Source organism: Toxorhynchites rutilus, chromosome 1 (genome assembly GCF_029784135.1).
Source record: "Toxorhynchites rutilus septentrionalis strain SRP chromosome 1, ASM2978413v1, whole genome shotgun sequence".
In the NCBI taxonomy this organism is placed as follows: domain Eukaryota; kingdom Metazoa; phylum Arthropoda; class Insecta; order Diptera; family Culicidae; genus Toxorhynchites; species Toxorhynchites rutilus.
Window position 1 is genome coordinate 169,557,657 of NC_073744.1, and position 22,788 is coordinate 169,580,444.

Consider the following 22,788-nt stretch of genomic DNA (forward strand, 5'->3'; position numbering starts at 1 on the left):
CTGTGTGCAATTTGGTTGATTCAGGTCAATCACGGAGAGCAATTACGAATTGTACAGTCTACCCAAGCTCAAGCTCAAGCTCAGAAAGTAACAAGTATAGAACGCGTAGACATTTTATCTTTCGAATGAAGTGTTTATCATACCATTTCGTTCAGTTGTTTAGGAGCTATTAACGCTCAAAATCTCGGTCTCCGGCGTAACGCTTTCGTTTTCGAAACTTTGATTTTACACCCCGGTATAGAAATGAAAGACGTAGTCCTACGTCAAAACTTTCAGGACGGAAGAAAACATGAAAATTTCTAGGGAGCGGAGACATAGGAGAATTAGGGAAGGAAAATATGAAAAACTATAAAGGAAAGGTTTTTGATATATTGTAGCTTTGAGGACAGAGGAGAACATGGATGATTTTCACAATTGGTCCAACGAGAGAATTGTTTGGACCTCTCCTTCTGCAGATAGCTTTACATTAACAAATCCATTCCTCGTAAAGACGCTGAACAGTTTTCCAGCCTTCTTAAGTTTTATCGCTTCAGCATTTATTTTCCTGCCCGAGTCCGTAAGGTTTTCGTTGAAGTATATCCGCTTGTTCACATTCAATCCTAGATGAGTCAACATTAGACTTCGGGTCGAAATATAGCGCCGGAAGAATTCGTCGCGTACACTTTTGAAGGCAAACTGCAGCAGAATAGGTGGCGTGGCTCCAGCGTAGATTGGAAATCGGCCCAACCGTTTGCAGTACAACATCGGTATTTCTTTATCAGTATAACCTAGTGCAAGGGTTGCTTTACGCACATATTCATAGAGATTTTCTGTCGGTGTGTACGGCACACCGGACAGTAAGAGATCATTCATCTTCGAAACAGCTAAAATACGTTCTTCATTCACTTGGCTATTATGCTGAATGTTGGAAACCGAGTTCGCCAGTTGTTTAACTTCTCTTGAACAATCCAACTTGAACTGCTGGACATCCTCCCGCAGCGTAGATATTTCGTTTCGCAGATCGCACTTGCTGATCTCAATTTTGTTGTTGGTCTCGTTGAACATTGCTTGCATCTTTGAATATAAGTCATCCAGTGAGTCAATATGATCTTCCGATACATCTAGGTCCTCTCTCGAGCGCTTCATATCATTTCCATCGCCAGTTTTTGCAGCTGCTTGTAGTGGTTTAGTTTTGCGCATTGTTAGTGGTTAGTAAACGTGAGTGGTTTTTGTTTACTAACGGGTGAGCGAAATGGACTCGAGTGAGTGTTTGAGTTGCTATCGATGTTTGACAATAGTAGATGAAGAATGGCGTCGTGACGAGTTAACACTGGCAATTTAGCATATACAAATTTTCCGATGAAGTAGATTGATAATCAATTACTGATAAACTGCAATGGCTGTCACATCCAAGATGTTATATCATCTTCCAGCACGAGTTTTCAGGATTTTTTTCGTAGAAACAACACGGAAAGCAGTCAAATCAAACCACAGCAACGCTCACTCACACTCATCACACATCGAGTCACTCGAATCAGGTACAATCAGGTACATATTTGTGAATCCAAGCTTTTTCAAATGGTTAATAACGGTTTGATGACTTATCCCCAGCTCTTGGCCGATGCTACGGCTGCTACTATGCCGGTCTTTCTCGGCTAATTCAGCGATTTTGTCGAAACCAGAACGAAAACGTTGAAACCATCGTTGTGCGGTGGAAATGGAAACTGTATCGGGTCCATAAACTGCACAAATTTTATTGGCAGTTTGAGATGCATTTTTGCCTTTGTCATAGTAGTATTGTAAAATATGTCGGATTTTCTCTTTATTTTGCTCCATATTTGCGACACTATAACTCACGAACGACTTAACCAAACAAAACACTGTCAAGGACTATATTATAGCGCGCAAAAATACCTTTCCAACAAGCTATAGTATGACTCGATACAATGAATACAACTAGAACTACGCGCTTACAACGACACCTCGCGGAAATACCGCAGGACTTTTTTGACAGCCTAATATTTAAAAATTTCTGTAACGTTTTTGTGAATACTTATGTTTGTAATGTAACAGAGAGTAGGATATGTGAAAGTGTTCATAGAATGGCAGCTACTCAAAACTGACATTATAATTTCATATGTCATCATTGTTTGTTAGATAACGTTAGTATAAATGTATGCATGTTGACGAAGTTATGACGGATATATTATCTTTTTATTTTGAATGTTTTCTGTTCTTTCTGTTTGTATAAAGACAATAATAATGATGGTATTTAGTTTGTTTTCAGTTTGCTAGATAGCAAGATTGTTGATATTAGATTTAAAAAAAATGCGAAGTCTACAATAGTTTGAGCATCGCGCGCGTAAACAGACATGAACAATTTAGGATGAACCTCATTACAAGAGATTACAAATTGGAAGTGGAGCGAAGCAGGGGATAGCCCTACCGGAATACTCGTAAACACATTTGTTAAATAGATGGTTATAACGAGATTTTTCTAAGTTGAGGCAGATCTGATTGCGAGTTCCAACGGACATGTGTATAACCCAAGTTATGAAGGGCATATCAGTTTTTGAATGATCAGTTTTGAAATAGGCTAACATCATTTCGCGGGGTTTGATGTGAAAACTGGAATGTAGCTGGGGGTAGCCCAATCGGAATACTCGTAAATTCATTTGTTAAATAAATGGTTATAACGAGATTTTTTCTGAGTGCGGCAGATCTGATTGCGAGTTCCAGTGGGAATGTTATCCTTAGAATATGAAGGGCCTGAAGATTTGGCTCGAATTAGGCTTGGGGATGCTCAGCTGTCTTTTTTTTTTTAAAGATGATGATGGTCCCGCCTCCTTCCCCTAAAGAGGTTTGAGCAAGACGAGTTATCTAAAAGATAATTTATTTATTTTTTCTCAACATTGAAATCAGTATAGCAAACACAAAAAAACGTACTGATTTTATTCACAGATATAAGTTCAAAAAAATTGCAATGTCAAAAGACATGCCAATACTCAGTCATGTCCACCACAGAGCCGATACGGTCCCGACGAGGCCCTTGCAGCCAAGTGGTCCACCAGAACACAAGTCCAACCGCCAGCCTTGTTTTGGTTTGACTATGAATGTCCTCATTCAGAGAAATCGAAAAAATTTCTTTTACGAAAAATTCCTAGACCGGCCCCTCAAAATCTTTCAATTTAATATCCTATATATCTGTGCCACGCGCGCGACGCTCAAACTTTTGTAGACTACTTTTATTTTTTTTTCAACTAATACAACTATAAAAACAACAAAATAAAAATAAAAATAGTCCATCATCACCAGATCATGACAGACATAATAGAGATCAATACAAATTAAAAAAAAGATAATTTAAAAAAATTAAATAGTCTACATAATATAATCCGTTAAAAAACTTCGTCAGGTTAATTGAAAATATTAAAAAATATTAAAAATCGTCCACATTAATTATCCGTTCGTATAAAACTTCGTCAATAAAAATCTTAAAAAAAAAATCGTTCGACTGTTAACTAAAGACAGCTTTCACGTGTGAAATACAGTGCCTCTTAAATTCTGTAAGTATTGTTGCGCATTTAAGATGTCTTGGCATCGAGTTGAAAACATTTATTCCTTTGAAGTACAACGAATTTTGTGAAGCACATGACAAGAAATTAGGTGTTCTTAATTCATTCGCGTTTCTAGTGTTATATCTATGGAAATCACTTCCTCTTTCAACTCGATCACACAAATATCGAGGCAGCAAACCATTAACTACTTTAAAAATGAACACCATAGTTAAATAGACAATTCTTTGCTTCACGGATAACCATTTTAGAGCGTCCAGCATCAAAGATGAGGAAGTGAATCTATTACATTTTAGGATCAACCGCATTATTTTATTCTGCAAACGTTGTAATCTCGATATTTGTGTATCATTGGCTAAAAATAATATGGAAGAACAAAAGTCTAAATGAGGAGAGATGATTGATTTGTATAGCTGTATTTTGCTGCAAATAGTTAAATCGTTTTTCAATCGGCATAAGATTCCATACTTCTTGGCAATTTTCTTGATGACATTGTCAATGTGAGTATTGAACTTGAGTTTGTCATCAATAATCACGCCAAGATATTTAATCTCCCGAACGCGATCAATGGTCTCATCATCAATTACAATTGAGACGTTTTCATTAGACTCGGAAACGATCGCATTAGCAGACCGTTATCGAGAATCTAATAAAGCGGGAATTCTCTTGTAAATTCACGGTTGACACGGACATAGGTATTGGGTTCAATTCCCGATCAGTCAAGGATTTTTCGGGTTGGAAATTTTCTTGACATGCCTTGGGTTAGCCAATGGGCCTGAAGTACCGGCTAGAATTAGGCTTGGGGATGCTCAGCTGTCTGGACTCGGAAACGATCGCATTAGCAGACCGTTATCGAGAATCTAGTGAAGCGGGAATTCTCTTGTAAATTCACGGTTGACACGGACATAGGTATTCGGTTTAATTCCCAATCGGTCAAGGATTTTTTCGGGTTGAAATATAAAGTTCATCAAATTTGGAGTCTATGCCTGTAGCACAACCAGTTCGTTTTATTTTTATTTTACCTTTTTTATTGGTTCAGATTGAAAATACAAAAGTAAATTAATATAAGTAATTATCTTAAAGATAACTCGTCCGGCTCAAACTTTTGCAGGGGAATGAGGTGGGACCATCATTATTATTTGTAATATGTCATCATTAATACATACAGTGATTGCTCTCTATAGCGACATCGCAAGGGACCGTCGTTATAGAGAAATGTCGCTATAAAAACTGTCGCTATAGAGAATTCGGATGTCGTTATAAAGAGAGAAACGCTCAAGTCCCTGCGAAACAAATCAATTATATTTATAACAAAGGAAATTGACTGAAATAATTGAACCAAAACATTAAGCAATAGACACAAAATTCAGCTCATTTGTCCCCTAACAAAGTTTTCTTTAAATCAACAAATTTTGAAAAGCTGTCCTTTGGTAATTCTTTTTTAGTTAATAAACCAGCATAAATCGCTTGGAAAGCATATTCAAGCTGGTTTTGAGAGCCCATTCTTTTTGACGAATTTTTGAAACCATCCGACGCTGGCTTTGAATGATTTTTGCTCTAGTTTCGCAGTTTTAATTTTGATTAAATCTTTCAATTATATCTAATTTATTTTTCAGCGTCAAAGTTTTTCTTGTCTTTGAATTTATTTTGGACAAGAATTTAGATTAAAACAAACTATGCTTCACACTGTTGCGTGAGTATAAATTTAAAAGCTTACCATGTAACAGTTGGGCGGACAATACTTTTCGTTTTAAGTTCAATGCAAATACTTTATTTTCTCAAGGATTCTGGTACAACAATGCTTCAATTGATTTGTTTCAATAAGCTTTCCCTATCTTTTATCAGCTTACAGGTTTCCTATTTGTGTGTATTTTGAAAGCTGAGCTGAATTCGTGTTGAATCAGATGTCTCGAAACTGAACACTGAAAAAGATAGGGAAACTGACAGCATTCTTCTTTTGCTTATCAAAAAAAGCGGAATGAATTTTATTAGCACCAAATACCCGCCATGTATTTGGTGCCAACGTCTCAAACGTCAAAAGTATTTATCTTCTTCAAAACAGCGATCCGCGTTGGCGGCATTGTGCTTCGTTTACTATTTTGGGGAACCTCAACGAATAGTTGATTTTCAGTCGGAATGAACGTTTTCAAAATTAAAATTATGAATAAAAATTAGCTTCTCCATATCAAATTAGTATTCCATTTGAATTACAAACATTTTTGTTTGCAGTTGGTGGAAAAGTCTCATACGAAATATGTTATGGAGACAATTTTATATTATAATGAATAAACTCAGCAACAATTTTGGAATTGTATAGGTATATGGTTGAATGAAAGTCAGAAATACGTCTTTCAAGTAATTAAATAACATGACGTGAAAATTTTCATTCAAATTTTAAAATTTAAAAACCGGCTTCGTGTCTTCTAATCTGATAGAGATTACACTAACGAGTTTGGGACACAAATTATGGCCCTAATTTGAAGTCGCCACCAGACGTTGACACCATCGCGAATTACCAATTTACCTGAGACGAGACATGACAATCGGGGGCCGATTCCGGACCACTTTTTCTGTCAAACTCGGACCACTTGCAACTCGGCTTCTGATTGGCTGATGAGGAAAACAATTGACAAAGATATATATATACAAAAATGGGATTTCCAAGATTTTCACAGTGTTGCCAACTATATTCGAAATTGAATAATAGTTGCATTCACATTTCAGTTTAGCGATAATTTCTATAATGAATTCTTTGTATATTTTCGTTTCTATTACGTCCGGTGTTCAGTTTCCGAAGAGAAGGAAACATTGCATCGGAATTTTCACCATACTTCTTTTCGGGATTCTCTTGCCATCTAGCATAGCATGATAGCAGAGGCCAACAAGAGAGGAGCATTCAATTATTTCCCAACCGTAAAGCAGTTAGCAATAAAATTAAGATCAAATAACAAATAACAACCAAGGCAACAGAAAAAGTATTTAAAATCATGTTGGAACCTGAATAAACCATACATACCTACAAAAAAAACTGAATAAACGCTATGTTATAATTTGGGAATGTTTTATTTTATCAATATTTCAGTACTGTTAGTATTTGAACGTTATCAAAATTGAATTATAAGGCCTTATTCCCGTATACACTCTACGGAGAAAACGAAATGAAGAGTATTTGCGATGACAACAATACGGTGTCGATATCTGGATACGAAATTAGTTTTTAAGTCTTACTACTCGGTCCGAAGGCACTAAAATCTGAAAAATTGCAATAAATTGCTTAAATTGCTAAAATCTGAATGAATCAGAATGAATTTTTATCTGGCGATATTTATTCTCTTGAAGTACGTCTTTCTTACCCTAACTTGATCTATTTTCTATACACTTTCCGATGTTCTCACTAAAACTTATCATTATAATATAAAATTATCTTCAGATACAATTTTTGTACGAGATTATTTTTCCAAATGAGGAAAGCAAGGTTTTTCATTCTCATTGAACACTAGTTTGATACGGAGAAGTTAATTTTCATTCATAATTTCTATTTGAAAAGTGTTCATTCTACCTGAAAACCCATCATTTTCTTCAACTCGTAAAACAAAATTTAATGGCGTGTCGCTCATTTCGTTTTCATCGTGAAGTGTAAATGGTAAGGCCCATGATCTCTTGATAAATAAAATTAACTTTGAAATTAATTCATGGATTTCAACATATCATACTCCTACTATCAAATCTACGTTTTTTAGTTTTCTTTATCTTTTCACGTTTAATTTTTTTGCCAAAATAACAGGAAAATACTTATTGTTTAAAATATGTGATATTCGGTTGAAAAATGAATACAAAAAATGGTGCAGCACAGAAAATACATGATACGAAGAACACATGTTTTTCAAGGGAAAATAATCTTCCGAAATTTTATTACATTTGGCAACCTTCACGTCTCGCTACCCTGCTATCTAGCACTTGATCGACGAAAATGCAGAAAGAAGAGCAAGAAGTCAGTTGTCACGTCTTGTCTTAGCAATTTACCTCCATCTGAAATATCGTGATGTCGATGATGAACTTTTACAGCAGACGGATAGTGAGACATGCGATGACGGTAGGTTGAGTGAGATAGAATCTGCCAGAACCATTTTGAGTAAACGTGATCCACAACAGCTAATCTGTATTGTGTTCCATTTTACCCACATGGTATTGTTTAGTTAGTTTCCCACTGCGCATCACGAGAGCCTTAGAGCGATCACGTCTCTTTCGAGAGTTTTTTTTTTTATTGCTCTTTCGTTATACGAAATGATACAGCTGATTATGTGCAGCAAAGTTTTGAATATATGAAAATGTACCGTCAGCAGAATCGCGTCTGAATATATGTTCAGGTTGAGTGATGTTTCAAATTTTTAATTCTCTGTTTTTATAAAGTATACGAAAATTAATATTAGTTGCGAAAGTCCACGATAAATGAATGAAATGAACAAGACAGAATGTCATCCTTTAGACTTGTAACGAAGAACGAAATCTATCACAATGCATGAATTGATTCAAATTGGGATTTGATTGCAATTGAATTCAGAAATTATTTCATTCAATCACTGGTTCAACCAATAATTTAATCAATACACTCAAATGATTACTAAGCCAACGATAGTCCTACGTCAACCGTACGGTTATATCTTAGGTATAACCCATCCATAGTTTTGACGTGGAACTACGTCTTTCAGGAAGGGTGTCAAATCAGAAAACAGATCATAATTTATGAATAAAGTTAACGTTAATAACTAGTTTCACTACGAACGAACTCTGATGCATACCAAGCGAATCGGAAATTCTCCAAGATTTGTTTGATACGCTATTATTACAATTACAATTACAATTTGTCGATTTGTGTGCTTTCCTACCCGTACCGTCAATAATGAGCAACTAATACATTTGTTTTCGCTCGTTTCCAACTTATTTGGTATAGATAAGCCATCCGCGATTTGAAATAACATTCTAGAGCGAGCATGCGGACACAGCACAACGAACCGATAATATGCATTGCCAATGCTGATGTCACAGACATATATACGAGGGTGGTCCGATAAGTACTTAGCCTCATCGCCCGATGGTGTCAGCATCGCAAGAGATATTACTTATCGTGTAGTACGTTCTCGTAACCGGCTACTGGCTACTGTTCAGCCGAATCGGACTCGTAGTGACCGTGTGTGGAAGTGAGCGTGTCCGCGGATTTTAGAAAAACGGAAAAAAAATTGGCCACGGCCAAATTGTTCGAATTGCACTACGAACTGCTGCCCCATCCACCGTATTCTCATGATTTGGTCCCGTGCGTTTTCTGTTTCCATACTTGAAAAAGTCACTCGCCGGGCAGAAATTTGAGTCGAATGAGAAGGTCAACGTCGCCACGGAGGCCTACTTTGCGAGAAAACGTATTTTTCAGATTCCCATATTTCTGCCAATTCACGGATCCCTTTGCGGAAATAATCGGCCGGTTTGTCGGCTAACCACAAATCGATCCAATTTTTGACTTCATCAAAATTATAGAAGTGCTGGTAAACCAGGCCATGTTGCATAGAACGAAAAAGACAGCAATCGAACGGAAAAATGTCTGGAGAATACGGCTGGTGGGCTATAACCTCCCATTTCAGCGTTTCCAAATATGTTTTGACCGGTTTCGCGACATGCGGCCGAGCATTGTCGTGCTGTAAAATAACTTTATCGTGTCTTTGCTCGTATTGTGACCGTTTTTCCTTCAGTGCACGGCTCAAACGTATCAATTGTCGTCGGTAGAGGTCTCCCGTGATGGTTTCATTCGGTTTTAGCAGCTTATAGTCACCACACCCAGGTGGTCACACCAAATCGACAGCACAACCTTCTGGCCGTGAATATCCATCATTTCACTTATATTAACCGCTTCAATCTACTTTGGCATCGTATTGAAACAACAACAAACAACAGAAAACAATAGAAAACAATTATTAAATTCATCAAAATATCTCATAAGAACGTGACATGTTTTCTGATTTGGTACCGATACTGAAAAACGGAGTCCTACGAGTCTTACGGAGCAGAGTGAACTGTTTTGTAATTTCTATAGTTTGAACTATAAAATAAAATAAAACATAACGAGAATCCTGAGCACTCAGATTAAATACATTCACCCGAATGCCATTTATCCGAATAATTATTATTTTAGCCTCATCTGTTGTTGACACGTTCGGGCAATCGACACGCTCTTTGTCGATTACATCTCCTTGACACCGATAAACGTTGCTCCAAGATTATGGTAAAGCTATCTTGTCACAGCCAACAGTCTGCACAAAATATGATACAGAAACTTCAAACTCGATAACAGCTATCACAGTGGTCTTTTTCGCAGTTGATACGCTCTCGGTCACAGGTGATTACATAATTGTTCCGCCATCATCGTTCCACATTTCTTGTTCACTTCAATCTAGCTTTGGAGGTGCAAAAAATACGAACCAAAACTGCGAATGGCTTCTTTGATTGTGAATAGACTGAGTAAGCTTCTGTTTCGAATTGTTAATATAAAAAGTTTACCTCGCCGCTATATAAGTTGTACGCTATTGACGACAAAGGTAGGTAAAGACAAAAATGCACAGAACAAATGTATGAGAAAACTGAATTGCTTTCATTTTTTTCGATTTTCCACTTACTTTCTGAAAGACGTAGTGCTACGTCAAAAGGTGGAGTTAACTGTTCCGCTATTCCAATTTGAACTCAGCCAATCGGAGATAAAAGTGCAACGAGATTTTAGATCAATCACAAGAAATACATTCACCCGAACACCGGTTACCCGTTCCAGCATGTCTTCGGAAATTGTTGATGAAAATTGAGCTCTTTTGGTACTAGTCGTTTGTTTTGAACACAAAAAAAAATTAGTTTGCAACACAAAATTTCACACAACATCTTTGACCAATAGACCGAGCAAACAAAAAAAGTTGAAAGTTAAAGTTAATGACACTGCAAACAAACGAAATGAAAGATCGCACTCAAAATCGATATAAATACCACTGACAGTAGTACCAATTTGAAAAAAAAAGTTTTGTTGGAAAATTAAAAATTCAAAATTTCTGGTATACATTTGATAGTATGTACACTAGAGTGCCAATGAAAAGACGGGTGGGTAATGTCGGGGACATAACCGGAGAGACGTAGGACTACACCAAGGGGTGTCCATTATTCGAATATCATGGAACACAGATCCTAGAATGACCAACTTTTCATGCACAAAATTACAGAAAAAAAAATCAAAGGATAAAATAAAACCTCAGCACTCAGCAAACACTCAAACGTTTAGATTCAAATACGAAAAAATCAAAATTTGTCGTGTAAATGTCCAAAGCGAACAAAAAATCGTTCGCTTTGGAATGTATTTTCAGAATATGCACAAATCATGCTATGTGCTGAGGTTGCACCAAACACGTAGAAACAAAACAGGAAAGAAACATTAAGTTTCACCATGTGGCGGGCGTGCATAAAAGAATAATTCTCGATTTCCATCCTAGTCTCGTTCCAGCCAGTGAGAAGGCGTCTTATAATGCTAAGAATTAACTGTAAAATTTCCCAGTTGTTGTTTAGCAGCAACAAGATAGTTATTTGTTCATGTTATAATTGTTTGTGTGTGCGTGTGTTTTGTAATGATGTGTGTGCGTGCAGTCGGCGCACATTCGTTCAACAGTAAAGCCTGTCCACGTTAAATTTCGGACACCATGATGATGCCAGTAAAACAAAAATTCACGTAATACAACAAAACCGATTGTTTATTTCAGTAAAATAGAATTATATCTGAAACAAGGAAAGCTTACTTCGATATTGATTACGTTGTCTGTAAAATTCACGAACTTTCTTGGGAACATCTGCCATTAGGTTCCGTATAGTATAAACGTATAAACAAACAAACAAACAGTATCCTTGAGTTATGCTGGCGGCGGCGCTTTTCCATCTCCTCTTGAAATCATTAATGCCATTCGCTTTCTTCTTAGTTTCGAATAGTTTTCGCTCAATCAGAGTACTTTTGCACTGGGCGAAGTTCTGGACAGTTCGGTGGATTTGCTGGTTTTGACACATATTTGACCTCATGTGCATTATACCATTCCAGGATGGATTTTGCATAGTGACAAAAGGGCAAATCTAACCAAAACAATGCTGGAGTGTTGTGGCTTCTTTTGAATGGTAGCAACCGCTTCTGGAGACATTCCTTCTCGTGGACATCTTTGTTGATAGTGTCGGTAGAGACGAAAGATTTGGATTTTCGGCCACAACTGCATATGGCCTGCCAAACCAAGTACTTTTTGGGTAATTTAGACTGCTTTTTGATCCGGAAACACTCGGCGCCACGGCATTCCTTCGCATTGCAGTATAAAAAGCGAGACCCGGAAGCTGTTTGAAGTCTTCGAGAACATAAGTTTCATCGTCCATTATGCATGAAATTTTTGCAAAAATATCATCACGATTGGGCACCTTTTTCACTTTGTACGCCTTTAGTCCATGCCCCTGCTTCACTTTTTGTACATATGATTTTGATTTTCCAATCTTTCGAGCTACATTTCTAACTGAAAGGTTGGGATGTTTCTCAATAATGGCAACCACCTTTCGGTCCATCTGTCGGGAGCATACTTTTCGCTTTGTTCCGTTTCCAACCTTCCGATCCACAGTTAAGCGCTGGTCAAACGATTTGCACACACTAAACCCGGTACTCTTCGGCAGTTTTAGCTTTTTGGCGAGATCACGTACCGACAGTGTTGGATTTTGCTGCCGTTCGTGCAAAATGCGTTTGCGTACTTCCACTTGATTCGACGCCATTTTACCAAACTGAAGAAGAATGTAAACATGTTGAACATCGAAATAAATAGGAGGGTTATGTAAGTAAAATATTTCGTTGATTAGTGAAATATTTCATAAACTACACTGAAAGAAAAGTGTCCGAAATTTAACGCGGACAGGCTTTGATTCACTGCGTTCAAAGATTTACTACGAATATAACTCTTTCGTTTCATTTTAAAATTGTGTCGGAAGTGATAAGCAAGCGAATTGCACCACGAACACAACGAAAATCGTACGCTCGATCGATCGCTCAGTCATTTCTTGATGGTTTCACAATTTCAATTGCTGAAATAGAATTGAAAGGGAAGCTTCTTATTACCCATGCATTTGCATGCAATAATTTATGGTGTTTATCTACTATCATTGAATCTAAAAATCCATGTCATACATATTGAATGAACTTTAAAATATCTTTTCTATCGTTTCGCAGGGCCCGCCTTCTGGGGACTGATCAACCCTCAATGGAATATGTGCAACAAGGGTCGCCGACAGTCTCCGATCAATGTTGAACCGGAGAAGCTGTTATTCGATCCTTATCTGAGATCGCTGCACATAGACAAGCACAAGGTAGGTTCGATTAGCGTTCGTTGTGGACACCGTAACCATATGTTTGTTCCCTTCTCCCTCACCGCAAAGATCTCCGGCACTCTGCACAACACCGGCCAATCGTTGGTTTTCCGGGTGGACAAAGACACCAAGCAGCACGTGAATATATCCTACGGGCCGCTCGCCTATCGGTACCAGTTCGAGGAGATTTACTTCCACTACGGAACGGATAACAACCAGGGCTCGGAGCATCACATCCACGGGTACAGCTTCCCGGGAGAGGTGAGCGATGATTTTTGACAAAAGTGAACCAAACAGCGAAACAGAGAAAACACCTTATTACCACTCGCTACACGCGTTCGGCACTGCACCGAGGAGGTGTTGCAGCTCAGGTTTTAAGCTTGTTATGTAAATAAGTTTCACGTTCGCACATTTCCGCACTCCTCTCGGCCATTGTTTTCGGTGCACTAATGCCGCATGATGTTGCTATTAAAAACTACGAGAAGCCAAGTTCCTCCAGCCAGATCCGGGAGGGATTGGGGGTGGCAAAAACGTAGAAAAAAATGCCGAAGAAAACTAGTTAAGACAACGTGATGGTAATCAAAAATAATGGCTTCGAGTAACGACGCGCTCGGAACGATGGGGTGGCGCAAAAAAAAGCATGTTCCGAAGGAAGAGAATGTTAATAACGTGTAATTTAGTGTTTTGTAAGTGGAGGAGACCCCCCCGAAGGACGTGCTTTCGTTTTCCTTTCCGGGTAATCTTTTCTTCGGGACAGGGACGCAGGGAACCACATCGCGCGGGGGTCCCAAAGGGGATTAGCCAACGTGACGACCACGTTCCGTTTTCTTTTCAGTAGACTGTAAAACCGAACGATTATTACGTTTTATTATCCCCGCCGACCAGTTTCTTAGTTCGCTGTTTTGAAAATAGCGAACTACCTTATCGGAAACTTTTTATCGCAATGACGGTTCCTTTTTTCTTCCTGCTTCTTTTTTCATGGGTAACACACACAAACAAAGATTCAATTATACGGCTTCAACAAGGAGCTGTACCACAATATGTCGGAGGCGCAACACAAGGCCCAGGGCATCGTTGGGATCTCGCTGATGGTGCAGATTGGCGATACGCCCAACCCCGAGCTTAGGGTAATCACAAGCACCTTCAACAAGGTGCTCTACAAAGGTGGGTTGGAGTGGGTTGGCGTTGGCGTAGTGAACTACGGGGGTTTAATTTTTGGTTCGCTTCCATTCAAGGTTCGGCCACTCCCATTCGGCACATCTCGCTGCGATCGTTACTGCCGAACACCGAGCAGTACATGACGTACGAGGGCTCCACAACCCATCCCGGGTGCTGGGAGAGCACGGTATGGATCATCCTGAACAAGCCGATCTACATCACGAAGCAGGAGGTGGGTCGGATGAACACCAATTTCCCTAGAAGTTTCCTGTCTGAAGTCTTGGTTTGTTTTTCTTAACAGCTTTACGCGCTCCGGAAGCTGATGCAGGGCTCGGAGCAGACACCCAAAGCTCCGCTGGGGAACAACGCGAGACCCCTTCAGGGGCTGCACCACCGGACGGTTCGGACAAACATCGATTTTGCTAACACCGGGGTGAATAAGGTAGGTCCTTTTAATGACAAATGTCATGCCATCTCGTTTTAGGAGTTGGCAGTACCATTTAAGATAGTATTGAAACATTATGGGTGTGTAGACATTGGTCATTTGGGCAGCTTTGCATACTTGAAATCTTCAATAAAATATCAGACTACTTATTGAATAGGGCCAAGTTTTTTTTCTTATTTTTTTACAAAAAAAAATTATAATTCAAAAACTATGATATCTAAAAAATCTGATCAGAGCATAAAATGTAGAGAATTGTCTCAATTTTCATTAAAAAATCAACCACAAAAAATGAATAAAACAAACTCACTAAAAAAAATATTTCAAAACTTGAAATTCATTTTCATTAAAAAATATGTTTTTCTAATTCTAAAAAAACATTAATAGCACTTACATTTTCCAACAAGACACCCGAACATCGGAAGATGGATACTTCAACTGGGAAAAGGTTTTTCTAACAACAACTTTTTCATGTTCAATTTTTATTCAAAGTCAAGATAGCGGTATAGTGCGTTCAACAAAGTTTTAGATTAGAGGCGAATGAACTGAAAAGTTTAAACCCCCTTAAAGCCAAAAAGAAGAAGAAGAAAGTTTTAGATCTTATTAGAATATGAACTTTTGTCGAAGACGTCAACTATCTATTTTTTCTAGTTTCAGGAATAAATGGAATTTTTGTATGGAAACTCCTAAAAAAAAATGTTCTACTCGTTCCATTTTTGTGTGTAAATTCTTGACATGTTTCTTAAGGCAGTATTATGGTCTAGAAATTTGAAAAAAATCAATTTTTTTTCTTCATATTTCTGTAGTTTACGCATTCAAGAATATACCCTAGAAAGAACTTATCGAAAATCCTATTATTTATTGATTCGGTATCTAACCTGGCACGGCCATAACAATGCACTACAAACGCGTTTTTCTCGGAACTAGTTTTTTCAAACTGGCGTACACGATATCTCAAGTTCTACTGAACCGCATGAACCTCTGAAAAATGATATTTTTCAAAATTTTACTATTTTAAAAAAATCGGGAACCGTAAGTAAAAACGTTTTAAACCGCATTTTGTTTTTCAAACGGGCGCCATTTTGTCAAAAAAGATGTTTTTGACTTGTCCGAGGTTCGTGCGATAGCGGCATCCTAACTGATTCAAAATCTGTTCGTTTTTTTTTGTTTCAGACCAGAAGGGCTGAAATCGTGTACGCCATGGCACAACTTTTTTTTTAACCCTTTCACTTCATCAGCTCTTAACTATTCTAGTTATGAATATTTTTTCTCCGTTAAATTTTTTTTTGACGTAGGACTACGTCTTTCATTTCTATACCGGGGTGTAAAATCAAAGTTTCGAAAACGAAAGCGTTACGCCGGAGACCGAGATTTTGAGCGTTAATAGCTCCTAAACAACTGAACGAAATGGTATGATAAACACTTCATTCGAAAGATAAAATGTCTACGCGTTATATACTTGTTACTTTTTGATCCAAAAACTGCATTGTTTATTGTTTATTGTTTACAAATTAAGTTTATCTGACATAAATTGTCTTAATAAACACCCGTCACTCAACTAAAGTTTAATCTTCTTATTCTACGTAGAAATTCATTTGTGGAGATATTAAAATCGAACGCGGATTCGATAGATGCAAACACACGAACCATTGCACTTATAGGTTGATTATATCCGTAATGAGTACGATGGAAACTCGGTTGCATCAGGGACCGCTGTCTCAGCATCCTGCTTGATGCACGAAAGTTAAGCAGCGATAGAAGATGAGGGCAATCAACTTCTCCGACGAGTAGTTTGCAAACATAAAGAGCCTGTTGTGTCTTGCGTCTCCGTTCGAGCGTTTCAAGACCGAGCAGTTGACATCGATCTGGATACGCTGGAAGGTTCAAAGGATCGCGCCATGGTAGATTTCGCAGCGCCATACGTATGAACCTTTTTTGGACTCGCTCGATCCTTAGATTCCACGTTACATCGTTTGGTGCCCATACAACTGAAGCATTTTCCAGAATTGGTCGTACGATGGAGCAATATAACACCTTCATGCAGTGTGGGTCTGTAAAATCCTTTGCAATTTTCGAGATGAAGCCGAGTTGACGATTCGCTTTCAAAATTATTGATGCATAATGTGAGTTGAAAGAAAACTTCGAGTCCAATACAACACCAAGATCCGTCACCTGATGCATTCTGTTAAGAATCGTATTATCAATCTGGTAATTGAAAATGATCGGGTCCAAAGAACGATGGAAGGTCATAACATGACATTTCGCGATGCTGATGACAAGTTTATTCTTACGACACCAATGAACAAACGTATTCAGCAAATTTTGTAGATGAAGACAATCTTGGACACAGCTCACCACAACATAGATCTTTAGGTCATCGGCATATACAAGTTTACATCTATGACCAAGTGAAGACGCAGCATCATTGAAAAATATCACGAACAGTAGCGGTCCCAGGTTGCTTCCTTGAGGGACACCGGTCGTATTAGTGAACGGTGATGACATGCATGTTCCGTGCTTAACGTGCAGCGTTCTGCCAATTAAGTATGATGAAAGCCATGATACTAGTCTGTGAGAGGCTCCCAATCGACATAGTTTGCAGAGTAAAATTTTGTGATCTATGAGATCAAATGCTGCTTTTAGATCCGTGTAAATAACATCAACCTGGGCTTTCCTTTCCATCGCCACCAAACAGGTGGTAGTTAAATCCAGCAAATTGGTAGTTACGGACCTGCCAGGGATGAATCCATGTTGATCAGATGAAATATGCGTCTTCGTGGCTCGTAGAATTTGATCGCTGACTATTATTTCAAAAAGTTTAGATGCTGCAGAGAGGCTGGTTATCCCACGATAATTTTTAACATCACGTCGATCGCCACTTTTGTGCACAGGAAACATATAAGACGTTTTCCAACACACAGGAAACTCTCCTCTCTCGAATGAACGATTGAATATGAACGCTAGAACTTCGGCTATTGCTCTTGCGCAGTAACGAAGAACAACAGCGGGTATGCCATCTGGACCAGGAGCATAGGAACTCTTCAGCTTTTTGGACGCCTCGATAATTATTGCGGGGGATATTTCGAACGTGTCAATAGCTACTGCATTTTGTGGAACATTTGATGCAGCATTTTCTGCCTCTCTATCGGACGTTGGCACTGTTTGAAAAACTGAGGCGAAGTGCTTCGCAAAAAAATCACACGCTTCTGCTTCGTTTTCAGATTCTTTTCCACCAAAAACCACATTAATCGGAACTGACTTGTTTTTCCGCTTGCTGTTTACGAAGCCCCAGAAATATTTTGGATTCCGGCGAAGTCCAAACTGCACCCTTAATACGTGTGACTTATAAAGGTCGGCATTTAGTTTTTTGTAAACGTCACTCGCCCATTTAAAGTTATTCTTTGAGGAAGGCGATTTTTGAGTACGCAGGATGCGCTGGCACCGACTGCGTTCGCGTTTTAGTTTGCGAAGGAGCGGCGTGCTCCAAGGGGGTGAGAGAGGTTTTCTTTTCACAGGAACGTTCAAAGTTAACCATTGCAATATGACATTAGAGAAGTTCAACGCCATGCTATGAACATCAAATTCTTCATAAACACAATTCCAGTCTAGACTAGATAAGTGATGAAAAAGTTCGTCAAAGTCGATTTTACGGTAATTGAGTGCTCTGTAGTCGTTAATCGTCTCTAAAGGTGGGCAAGGGCGTGCATAGGGATCCTTGATGTGTATGTTAAGTGGAGGATGGTGTGTATCCACATGGAGCAAGGGTTCTTCATCCGTGTAAACTACCGTATAACTACCCTCAGACGTGAAAACCAGATCGAGAATTCGATCCAAGTTGTTCAGTTGTGCATTGACTTGGTTCAGGTTCAGGAAATCCATTCCGTCGATTAACGCCGAAGCAGCTGGGTTTAAAAAAGACGCGTTTTCTGGACGTATGCCATCTTCATTTTCTGACCACCTAATGCGCGGTTGATTGTAGTCTCCACATATGAGTACAGTGTCGTCTCGAGAAGCGATGTTACAGAGCTCACGAACGGTAGCGATGTGCTCTTCGATAATGTCGATCATGCGGCTTTTATCAGGGGCAATGTAAACGTTGCACAATAAAACCCGACGCCCTCGTATATTGGCTGAGACACACACCTGCTCCAGCCTCCTACCGCTACGTGTGTCGATGCGTGAACATCCGTGTCGTTCAGCCACGGCAATTAGCACACCACCAAAGCTACGCTTGTCGCTATTCAATGAGCTTCGGTCACATCGAAAAACATTAAATGATGTACCAAAAATCTGCAAGGAGTTGATGCTATCGTCCAGTCCTGTTTCCGTAAGCATGATTACATCGTAATTACAATCGATGGAAGCCAGATAGATGTCGTCCAATTTTGTCCTCAATCCTCTCACGTTTTGATAATATATCAAACTGGTGCAAACGGCAGTAGTAGAAGCGTGCTGCAACACAGTATGAGTGAGTGTAGGGGTAAAGGGAATTGAGCAACAATACTCGCCTGTGATGGGAACCCGAGGGTTCCCACCATCCATAGAAATACGCGTTGAATGATTTTTCAATGTTGCACTGCAATTTCCGGCGGTGTGACGGATGTCGGTGTCAGGTTTATGACGGGAGATTGCCGAAATTTTTTGGTGGAAAGCTCTTCGAATTCGCGGAACAATATGCCTTCTGGCCAAGTGGATGGCTTAAGAGCGTTTGATTTTAAAGCCGGGTCCAACCCAACTTTAAACGAGATGAAGGTCATCTTGCTGATGTCAGCACCTTTAGCCAATAGTTTTATGACATCTGGATCCTTTTTCAGCTTTTTCAGCTCAAGAACTTGTTTCAATAGTCTTAAAATTGCTTTCAAAACAGGCTATTGAAATCACCAATCGGTATATAAGCGAGCGGCGCTCGGAAATCCACTCAGTTCTAATTGAACAGCGATTGGAGCATGTTGTCGCTGTTGCGGTGAAGCTCTTTATTTATCATGAAAGCGCTGATGAACGGTGTCACCAAGAGCCTGTTTGTGCACCCTAGGCCAGAAGGGAATCTATCAGGAGGAGAGTGATGCCACAAACGGTTCCCTGGGAAGACATCGCTACACACACATACACGCGCTATTAACAATCAAGTGCTATTAACAGATGGTTATCGAGTTAGCATTAACCACTGGTGGGCTTCCAGTATCGAGGAAAATGTGGAAATATCTAATCGTTACTGAAAATAATCTGCCAGTTTCTCTGGGAATTTAAAATTACATTCATGTGAAAGAGTTTATTTGAATGTTTTCTATCCATGTAACACTGTGACCAAATACATTAGGTTTTGTGATTTTTCAATCAATCGCAATTAACAGGATAGCTTCTGAAGATTATTTTTCCCCATCAGTAGGATATTTCCGTATCCAATATTGGATGCATAAAACCTTGTGCCTCCAACGTAACGCTCTCGTTTTCGAAGTTCTCCAAATATTCATTCATTCAGAATGAATTCAGATTCAACTTCAAACAAATGATCTCTAAATCAACGATAGTCCTACGTCACCCTTGCGGTTACACCATAGATATAACCCACTTCCTGTTTTTTGTTATAAAAGATAGATGAACAAATAATGATGTAATGGATAGTAAAAATGTTCTTTGTATTATTTTTACAGAGCTCGAAAAAACGTACGAAATGCGTGTCTCTACACTAGAATACCCCCTTAATAGAAAAAAGATATATTCTATTTTAAGTTTGTTTTGTTTTGTATTTTTTTTTATGAAAAACTAAAAACAAATCGAAAAAATATATGATACCTTCACAAGATAAAGCAGCCAGCAGGCACTTATATCAAGTGATTCAGTTTTTGTGTCGATAGAGTACTTGATTGTGGGGGGACCCTACCTTAAAAGGTCTAAAAAACTGATTTTCTTGATTTGTTTCTCAGATGATGGAAATCAAGATGGATGTTGGGCAGGGTTGCCACATTTAAATCTGTAAAATTTTCTAAAAAAAAAATTTATATCTGTATTTTTAGCAAAAACATCTGTATAAAAAATGTGAGCCAGAAAATTAAGAGAAAAAAATTAAAATGAAGATTTATTTTCATTTTGAATTTATTTTTCTTATTTATGGGTTGTTGAAGTAAATACATGGTTTTGTTGAACTTTGTTTTCAAATTATTCGTCAATTTCATCCTTGAAGCTCCTCCTTGAGCCGATACATAGTTTTTCGCTTTCAGAATAGAGTCTGTGATTGTGGGGGCCAACCGATTTCCGGACTTTGTTTTGCTGGTATTGTAAAGCGAAAATATTCGCTCAACATACGCTGCTGAATGTTATCTTTTTATTTATTTACACCGTCTTCGACTAGTCGTACAGACTGTAATTTGCTTATACCTATGATAGACATTTTATCCTATTTCTAAAAGCGTTCTTAGTCAAATTTAAATCATACACATCACAAATAAGATTGAATTGGCGGAGGCAAGAATCGAACGGATTGTTGTATCCGTAGTTTGTTCTGTGGTATGGTATTGCAAAGAAAGGCGAGTTCCGGAAACGTCTGGGAGGTATGTTGAGCGGGATCTGTGCAAGCAATTCAGGGCAGTCAATAGAACCTCCAAGAATATCGAATATAAGTAACCGCTGCATCGTAATTCGTCTGGCTGATAATGCCTCCAATCCTATGAGCTTGCATCTGTCAGGGTATGGCGGTAGGTTGGTCGCATCATTCCATGGAAGTAGCCTAAGAGCGAAGCGCAAAAACTTTCTTTTCACCCGTTCGATCGACAAGGTGTGGACAGCGTGGTAAGGGGACCAGACTGGCGCAGCGTACTCCAGCGTACTGCGAACTAGTGAACAGTATAGTACTTTCAGTGCATGGATATCTGTGAATTCAGCTGCGTGACGTCGAATAAAGCCCATAACGGAAAATGCTTTCGCGGTCGTAGCCGCCACATGCTCACCGAATCTAAGCTTGGAATCAATAGTAACTCCAAGGTCGTTGATGCACGTTGATACACGTTTCAACTCTGTCGATTCCATCCAGTAATGATGCATAACAAGACTATTGCAACGGCCGAAAGAAATAATTTTGCACTTATTGCCGTTGACACGCATTCCGTTGTCTCTACACCACACCAACATAGTGATAATATCTGCCTGGAGTGCATCACAATCTGAGGAAGTCTCGATAGTGCGGTAGAATTTTATGTCGTCAGCGAAAGAGAGTTTAGATGAGGAAAGTAACATGTGCAAGTCATTGATAAATATGAGGAATAGCATCGGTCCTAGTACGCTACCCTGCGGTACTCCAGATGTAATATTAAAGACTCGGGATCGAGTTGAGTTGAGCGCCACATATGCGGTTCTGTAACGCAAGTACGAGGAAATTCAATTTGTGATTGAATCTGGAAATCCCATGTGCTTCATTTTCTCGATGAGCAGAGTATGCGGAACCGTATCGAACGCTTTCGCGAAGTCAACGTATACTGCGTCAACTTGTCGTCTATCTTCTACTTCGCGAGACAGGGCAGTGACGTAGCACATAAGATTCGTAGTAGTAGAGCGATGCTTCATGAACCCGTGTTGTCCTTCAAAAATAATGGGGGACATCACGTTGTACAAAACTTTGTGCACCAACCTTTCAAATACTTTACTAATACAACACAGTATAGTAACGCCACGATAATTCTCCACTTTTTTGTAGTTGCCAGACTTGTGAATGGGAACGATGTAGGCAGCTTTCCAGGCTTCCGGAAAGGTCATTTCACGAAGTGACTGGTTAAACAAGAGGGTAATTGGTGCCGCTAATTCCCTCGAGCAGTTCTTCAGCAGTAGGGGAGGTATACCATCCGTCCCGCATCCCTTTCTGATGTCCAGGGCATCGATAGTTTCCACAATTTCATTTTCGGTGAACTGGATCACTGGCAGGTCGATGTTGTATGCAGGAATGTGAGCAAAACAACCGCGTCTTGGTACCGGTGACTCTTTGCTAAACACGCTCCCGAAGAACATAGCGAAGAGGTTCGCGGCTTCTGCGATTGTGTTGGCTTGGATACCATTGAAGTTGACGCTACGAGGGATTCGAGTGGATGCTTGCCTTTTTTTCACAAAATCCCAGAAGCACGATGGGTTTTGTTTTACGCTAGTCTGAATCCTGGCAATGTAGTTGCTGTAACTGTCGAACAGCACTGTCTTGTAAAGGGTGTGTCACATCAAATTGCATCACGGAAAAACCGCTGTACAAATTTAATT

At 39.1% G+C, this 22,788-nt stretch overlaps 1 protein-coding gene across 9 annotated transcripts in view; it reads left to right on the plus strand.

Moving 5' to 3' along the window:
* Positions 1-22,788, plus strand: part of LOC129772914 (carbonic anhydrase-related protein 10) — a 100,554-nt gene that overhangs the window by 74,366 nt on the left and 3,400 nt on the right. For all 9 annotated transcript variants that reach the window (XM_055776449.1, XM_055776456.1, XM_055776462.1 and 6 more), the window contains exons 4-8: positions 12,817-12,953; positions 13,023-13,214; positions 13,955-14,117; positions 14,189-14,343; positions 14,413-14,553. In XM_055776449.1, coding sequence (XP_055632424.1) covers positions 12,817-12,953; positions 13,023-13,214; positions 13,955-14,117; positions 14,189-14,343; positions 14,413-14,553 — 788 coding nt within the window. The remainder of the gene's footprint in view (positions 1-12,816; positions 12,954-13,022; positions 13,215-13,954; positions 14,118-14,188; positions 14,344-14,412; positions 14,554-22,788) is intronic.